Source organism: Orycteropus afer, unplaced genomic scaffold, assembly GCF_000298275.1.
Source record: "Orycteropus afer afer isolate SDZICR_OR568_19922 unplaced genomic scaffold, OryAfe1.0 scaffold00072, whole genome shotgun sequence".
Lineage (NCBI taxonomy): Eukaryota > Metazoa > Chordata > Mammalia > Tubulidentata > Orycteropodidae > Orycteropus > Orycteropus afer.
In genome coordinates, this window is record NW_006921659.1 from 10,240,106 (window position 1) to 10,247,903 (window position 7,798).

General features: G+C 35.1%; 1 protein-coding gene across 1 annotated transcript in view; it reads left to right on the top strand.

Annotated features, from left to right (window-relative positions):
- The window catches only part of HACE1 (HECT domain and ankyrin repeat containing E3 ubiquitin protein ligase 1), a 246,142-nt gene that overhangs the window by 185,571 nt on the left and 52,773 nt on the right, over positions 1–7,798 (top strand). The window contains exons 15-17 of the mRNA XM_042780944.1: positions 2,145–2,256; positions 2,354–2,451; positions 2,633–2,720. Coding sequence (XP_042636878.1) covers positions 2,145–2,256; positions 2,354–2,451; positions 2,633–2,720 — 298 coding nt within the window. The remainder of the gene's footprint in view (positions 1–2,144; positions 2,257–2,353; positions 2,452–2,632; positions 2,721–7,798) is intronic.

The following is a 7,798-nucleotide window of genomic DNA, read 5'->3' on the forward strand; positions in this document are numbered from 1 at the left end:
GATTGCCCAACCTTCCTTCTGAGGAGTGGCTGGTGGGTTTGAACCTCCAGCCTTCTGGTTAGCAGTCAAATGCATTAAACACTATACTACCAGAACTCCTTGTTTACTAATAGTGAAATAAATACTCAGTTTGTATGCACTAAATAACAGTAGTGCTTGATAAAAATTGTGGGACACTATTAGAATATGGACAAAAGTACACATTTAACTTTCAAAAAGGAAACGTTTGTTCTTTTCTTACTGAAAGCAGGTATTAAAAACAAATATTTCACCAATTATCTTAATAATTAATAATAGTATTTTTATTTAGAATTAACAAAGTGATGTTTAAATCGTTTAAATTAAAACTAATAATTAGTTCAGCTCAGATGAAGAAATTCACCAGTGTCCTATAAACTTCCTGAAAGATAGCAATTTTTGTGGTATTGGATGGTATTGATCATGTTTATGTATTGAAACTTGGTTTTTGTGGTATTTCACCATCCCAGTTCTCTTTGACTTTTCTGGCTATGTGTATCATTTGTTAAGATTATTGTCATTACTGACTACTTACCATAAATTCTTCCATGCTTGGTGTTTCTTTCCTTGTATTTTTAATCTCTTGAATGAGGGACCTTATCCTGTCTTCAGTTTTGTTTATGGCTCTATTTTTAGTTTTGGGAAAATGGGAGTCGGTGATATGGGGAGGGTCTTTGTCCTCTAGACTATTTCTATTAGTAAGTTTTAGATCTCAAAGTCTTCTCTTACTTTTCATCTTTATTCAAAGCAGCAGTTTCTCTCAGATTTACTCTATTTCTTCTTCTTTCCTACCATGATGTAGATCCTATTATTTGATAGCTATTATTACAATTGCTACCTGGAGACCCCTTTAGGCTGGTGCTAAACCTGTTTTTAATTACTACATTTATCATATTATCCCTTTGGCCAAATATCCACAATGACTCCAGTATGTTTTACTTGATTTTAAGGATCCATAATTATGTGCTCAATTTATTTATACAATTTCCTTCTACAAGTGTAGAGAGAGGACTCTTGTTATGCCCGTGTTTTCACTGTATCTTTCGGAGAGGTTCCATGTCTCCTCCTTTGCCTTTTTCCATGTCTCCCTTAGCTTGGTAAACCCTCTGTCCTCCCTGTTTGGGCACGTCTTACCTGGCTTTTAAGTCTTAGTTCCAACCATGACTCCATGAAGCCTGACTCACCTGCACAGTCTAAGAATTCATAGTGCATCTATCATCTCTACTTCATTGTTTAGAACGGGATCATTAAATATATACTGGGCTGTTCTATGATAGCCTAGTAGCATAGTGCCTAAGGCATTTGACTGCTAACCAGAAGGCTGGCAGTTCAAACCTACCAGCCACTTCTCGGAAGGAAGGTTGGGCAATCTACTTCCATAGTGATAATGCTTCAGAAACCCAAGGAGGGGTCGATATGAGTCAGGTCCGACTCCATGGCACATAACAGCAACACTGCAGTCTCAGCTGTATTAAACAATTTTTAGTAAAGAAATTGAGATTGTTTTTACTGCTCTTCTGTTACCTGCAGTGTTGGGCTCATACTAGGCATTCGGTAATACTGATGAATCATAAAAATTACAAATCATTTGCTGTTTGGTTATCTAACAGATGATCGAAAGGTAGAGTCTTTCTTAACTGTTTGAGAGATAACATTGTTCAATTTTCAGGGAGGAGAAAGGAGAGAAAAAGGATAACAAATTCCTCTCTAGTTATTGAATATATCCCAAAATATAGAATAAAAATAAGAATAAGGTTAGATATAAAAGACTGTTTTAATGACAAATTAAATGGAACATGGTAACATTTTTTTTTCTGACTGTGAAAATTTGTTCTTATAAAGTCCTTGCTGGGTTTAAAAGAAACTGAGAGTAATTGTTTGTGTTCAGTAACATATCTGATATTAAGTTCTTAGATATAACCTAGTTTATGAAGGTTTTCCTGTTAAAAATAGTATGAAATTTTAGAAAACACATTATTCCATATTTAAAGTATTTCAACTAAGAACTCACCTTTTTGTGATTATTATAAATAAAAGTGTAGGAATGATAATTTGTAGAAAGGGTATTTATTAGCATGATAGGTAACTGAAATACAGTTAGCATATTTTCTGTTTTTTTGGTGCAGCCATTTAAAGATCGTTGTGAATGGTTCTATGAACATTTACATTCAGGACAACCAGATTCAGACATGGTCCACAGGCCAGTGAATGAAAATGATATCTTGCTGGTTCACAGAGGTATGCTTAACAAAGAAATGAATATGTGTATGAGGCACAAAATATTTGTTTATTGTAAAATTTTAATATATAAAATTAATCATTGCTACATATTTAGATTCTATTTTTAGGAGTAGCTGTGAAGTTGTGTCAAAAGCAAATTGTGCAAAATTAAAGCAAGGGCTTGCTGTTCGGTTCCATGGAGAAGAGGGCATGGTGGGTATAAACATAAACTGTATAAAGATGATATGTATAAAAAGTTCAAGTGCCCTTGAACAAAACTTAATGTTTAACTGATATGGAAAAAATGTTTTGTAATTTTAATTTTACTGTTATTTAGGAAAAAAAAATCCACATATATTTCTGTTGATGCTTAATTTTATTTTCTTGAACTCAGGGTCAAGGTGTTGTGCGTGAGTGGTTTGATATTCTATCTAATGAGATAGTCAATCCCGATTATGCCTTGTTTACCCAGTCAGCTGATGGTAAGTTGTATGGTCTAGATGACTTTTTCTGTGACATGTCACATTTGTCAAACTACTTCACTATGTTTTATGTTTTGGTTTCTGTAGTAGTCCTGAGAGCTAGATAGAGTGTTGTCATTTTATAGAAGAAACTAAAATTCAGAATGTCCACATTCACACATTTACTAAGTGGTAAAATCATGAGTGGAGCCTGATATGGTCTAGCACTCTTTCTTCTGAACAGTTGGTTCCTGTGCTCAGTCCAAGTGTGAGCTGCCCTTGAGGGAGTTTTTATCAGTCTTTTTTAAGGTAAAGCTACATTTATTCAATTTAAGGATTGTCGTTTAGTCTGTTTGTTTTTTAGTTGAAGTTGCCTTTTATAGAATAATGATCATAGTAAATGGGGTGGAAAAAAAAGTCATTATTTGCCAACCCAAAGTGAGTCTCCAGATCTGAAAATTTGTGGGTCCTGAAAGCCAAAGTCATGGTGTTAGATCTTAACTTATACACCTTTACCTCACTTACCAGTTACCTCATCATCTGACATTTCGCATTTACAACAATAGTAAAACATCTATTATCTGATTTTTTTACGAATTAACAATGCATGTATGGCAGTAACAGATAGCAAGGTGAGAGGCTGAAGTTACCCTGGCTGTGATGATTATGTGTCAGCTTGATTAGGCCGTGACTCTTAGTGGTTTGGCAGTTTTGTAATGTTGTAATTTGGCAGTTATGATAGTCATATTCCATTTTGTGGTCTATACTTCCATTTTCACATAACACTGATTTTCATGTAATGACTCGATCTTTGGACCTGGCCAAATCAGTAGATGAGAAGGGAATATAATCTCTTTATGTACGGGAGCCTTATTTTCAGTTCTTTTAAGAGATCAAGACCTGGCAACTAAAAATATATAACACAATAACAGGTCAGAAACTATGTTTGTTGGAAAACTCCTCTTTGTTTGCTATGGTGCTTGTAAACTATAAAATTGTGGTGTGATATTGTAGGCTGAATGGGAATGGTTAATACCTCATTTGTGTGAGATGTCTTTGAGTGCTCTCTTAATAGAGACATACTTCAGGTGAATGTGGAATTTCAGTTTTGAAATGCTTGCACATTTGCTTTTTTTTCCTGAAGATCTTTTTTTCTCTAATTTTTCCATTCTCTTATAAGGAGAGTGCCTCATTAATTGTAGCTTCTGATCTCTTCCAATGAATCTAGCAGCCAAAAAAAAAAAAAATCTTCATTTAGTAAGAAGGCATTCTATGGAATGTGAAGAAGTGTAGGCTGCAGTGAGGCCAGGGTGCCAAAGACATTCACCTCTATGATGGGCTCCTCAGGCACACACACATCTTGGGTATTTGAGATGACTTGGGAGTATGGGACTGCCTGCTTGATCTCTGTAACTTTTTGTTATTTACTCTGAGATGAATTTGATGTCTTTGTGATTTTCTGACAATTTCTGTGAGGCACCAGGTTTAGTTATGTAAGCCTAGTCTTTGAAAGTAGATTTGGCATTAAGATGCTGTATTTTAGACTTATTTCTCTCTCTCTCTCTTTTATGGTTTCTAATTCTGAGTCAATTTATTTAGTTTCATACTTTAAAAATATATTTGGTATGGAATCATTAGTAGCAGCCCTTCTTCCTACTACACCTAGCAGAGCATATACTGAAGCATTTACAGTATAAAAATAAACAAAACCAAACTCACTGCCCTTGAGTTGGATTCGACACATAGCGACTCCTCCTTGGGTTTCCAAGGTGGTATCACTACGCAAGTAGATTGCCCAACCTTCCTTCTGAGGAGTGACTGGTGGGTTTGAACCACCAGCCTTCTGGTTAGCAGTCGAATGCCTTAGACACACACCACCAGAGCTCCCACTTACAGCATATAGGTTGTTATTTATATAAATCTTCTGAGTTCAGAGTATTAATAAATTGAAATCTGCATGAAATAATTTCATATTCTTATGCTTAGTGGACATAAAGGAAATTAATATTTAGGAATTAAAAATTTCTGTATGTTGGAAACATTTGGACCTAATATCTGTAATAATATTTAAAAACTTGTTTTCTAATCACATTAAGATGCTTACTATAGATAGTTTAATGTAGTGATTAAGAGTTTGGCTTTTGGAGTTGAAACTAGATTTCCTGGCTCTGCCACCTTTTGGTATGATATTGGACCAATAAACTTAAGCTTTTGGAACCTCAATTTCCTCATTTGAAAATGAGGATAAACCTGTGTTTGTTGATGTAGTGAGAATTCAGCAAGCTGATGCATGTAGCATAGTTCCAGACACATAAAAAGCTTGAAATAAATATCAGAAACTGTTATTATTATTCTACTGTGCAAATGATAGTTTCTTGTCCTATAGGATTTTTCTAAGATGATGAGAATAGATGAGAGGCTCACAGCTACATTTATTTGAACTTAAAATTTAACCTAATTTACATATTCTATTTTAACTCATTTTCAAATTAAAAACTATTATTCCTTTACTGAAGATTGTTTCCCATTTTATTTTTTTCATTTAATTTATTTTTATCTGTTCTTTTAAATAAAGTAAATGTCCTAGAAATTACTTAGTTAAAGAAGGAATTATATAGAGAACTAGGTCAGGAATGTGGAGTCATCCAAAACCTTTACTGTTTCATCAGAAACCCCACACATTCACTATTTTAACAGATTAAAAAAAAGTATTTGTGAATACTCTGAGAATATTTTAAAAAATATGGCTGTAGTTATCTTTGAAGTCTTGTCTTTTTTTTTTTTTTGAGCATTTTATTGTGATTTGGGTGAATGTCAAACTAGTTTTCCATTCAACAGTTTATACACATTTTGTTTTGTGACATTGGTGTCACTCTTCTCACTTTCTCCCTGTGTTCCCCATTTCCATTGGCTCATCTTTCCTGCCCATTCCTGCTTTCTGAACTTTATTTTGGGGCAGATTGATTGTTCTGAGGAGCACGTTCCTGACAGGTGTTACTGTTCATTTTATAGGACTGTATGTTGTTTGGTTGAATGGTGATCTCCAGGGATGAGTTCACTTCCAGGCTTGAAAGGTGTCTGAGGGCCATGGTGTCCCTTCAGTCTTTATCAAACTAGTAAGTGTGGTGTTTTTTATGATTTTGAATTTCATTCCACATTTTTCTCCTTCGCTGTCCAGGACCTTCTGTTGTGATCCCGCTCAGATCAGTTGATGGTGATAGCCAGGCCAGCCAGTTCTTCTGGTCTTAGGCTAGTGAAGGCTGTGGTTCATGTGGTCCATTAGTCCTTTGGACTAGTGTTTCCTTGAGTCTTTGATTTTCTTCATGCTTCTTTTCTCCAGATGGGAAGAGACCACTAGTTGGATTTTTTATATCAGTCTTGCCTCATGACTGGGAGTGATTCTAAAAGAGTACTTAAGAGTAAATGATTAGTTTCATGTGGTCCTTTTAAATAATTCAACCATAAGCCTCCAAATTTTTACCTCATTTCTGAGTAAACTGGTCATGGCAATTTAGTCCATTGTCAACATTGATAAATCAGAGATTAATGGAGCACAAAGTAGGTTGTTGTCAAATACCAAAAACCCACTGCCGTTGAGCTGATTCTGAATCGTAATGACCCAGTAGGATAGAACTGCCTGATTGGGTTTCCAAGGCTGTAAATCTTTATGAAAGCAGACTGCCTTATCTGTCTCCTGTGGAGTGCCTGATGGGTTTGAACCACTGGCCTTTTGGTTAGCAACAGAATGCTTTAACTCTGCTACCAGAGCTATTTTATTATCAAAATAGGTATACTGAATGATCACACATTTCACTTTCCAATACTTTCTATCCTTTTCTGTGTTTTGGAATAATTTGAGTAGGATTGGTGTCAGTTCTTTTCTGAGTGTTTGGTAGAATTCTCCAGTGAAACTGTATGGGCCAGGACTTTTTTTTAGTTGGTAATTTTTTGATGACCTGTTTAATTTCTTCTTTTGTTATGGATCTGTTCAGTTTTTCCACATCAGTCTGTGTTAGTTTAGGGTAAGTAGTATGTTTCTAGAAATCTGTCCATTTTTTCCAGATTTTCAAATTTGTTGGAGTACAGTTCTTCATAGTATCCTAATATTATCCTTTTTATTTCAGTTGGTTCTGTTGTGATGTCACCATTTTCGTTTCTTATTCGTGTTATTTGAATTCTCTCCCTCTTTTCTTTTCCTTTGTTAAATTTTCCAGTGGTTTGTCAATTTTATAAATCTTTTCAAAAAACCAACTTCTGATCTTGTTGATTTTTTTTCTATTGCCCTTCTGTTTTCTGTTTCATTGATTTCTGCTTGAATCTTGATTATTTCCTTTCCTCTGGTGACTGTAGTTTTTTATTGCTGTTCTTTTTCTAATTGTTGGAGATGTTGGTTTAAAGTGTTGATTTTGGCTCTTTCTTCTCTTTTTATGTGTACATTTATTGCTATAAATTGGCTTCTGATCACTGCTTTTGCCGTGTCCCAAAGATTTTGATATGTTGTGTTTTCATTCTCGTTTGATTCAAGGAACTTTTTTTTGTTTGATTCAGATTATTATTTTTTATTTCAATATTTTATTGACTGATTTTTTAAAATTTTATTGTGATTTGGGTAAAAGTTTACAGAGCAAATTCATCTTTCATACAACAGTTCACATATACTTTGTCTCATGACATTGACTGCAATCTCCCACAGTGCAACAGCTCTCCTCCTACTTCCTCCCCATAGCCACCTCTTCCCTGTGTCCTCTTCCATGTACTCCTGCCCTCCTCTCCCGTGCATACACTGCCCTTCTGTTTTCCCAAGGTTGATCTCCAAAGAATATGTCTACCTAATATATACTGTCCAGCTCATATGCCTGTTTTTTGTTTGGCTGGAAGCCACAGGAGTGGGTTCAATTCCAGACCTGAAGGGCAGGTAGGGGCTATAGTTTCAGGGTTTCCACCAGGCTATATCAGACATGCAAACCTGGTCCGCCCGCCTTTTTTTTCCCACATCACTCTCCCACTCTATTCAGGTTATTTATTTATTTATTTTTTTAATTGTGATTTGGGTGAAGATCTACAGAGCAAATTCACTTTCCATACAGCAGTTCACATAC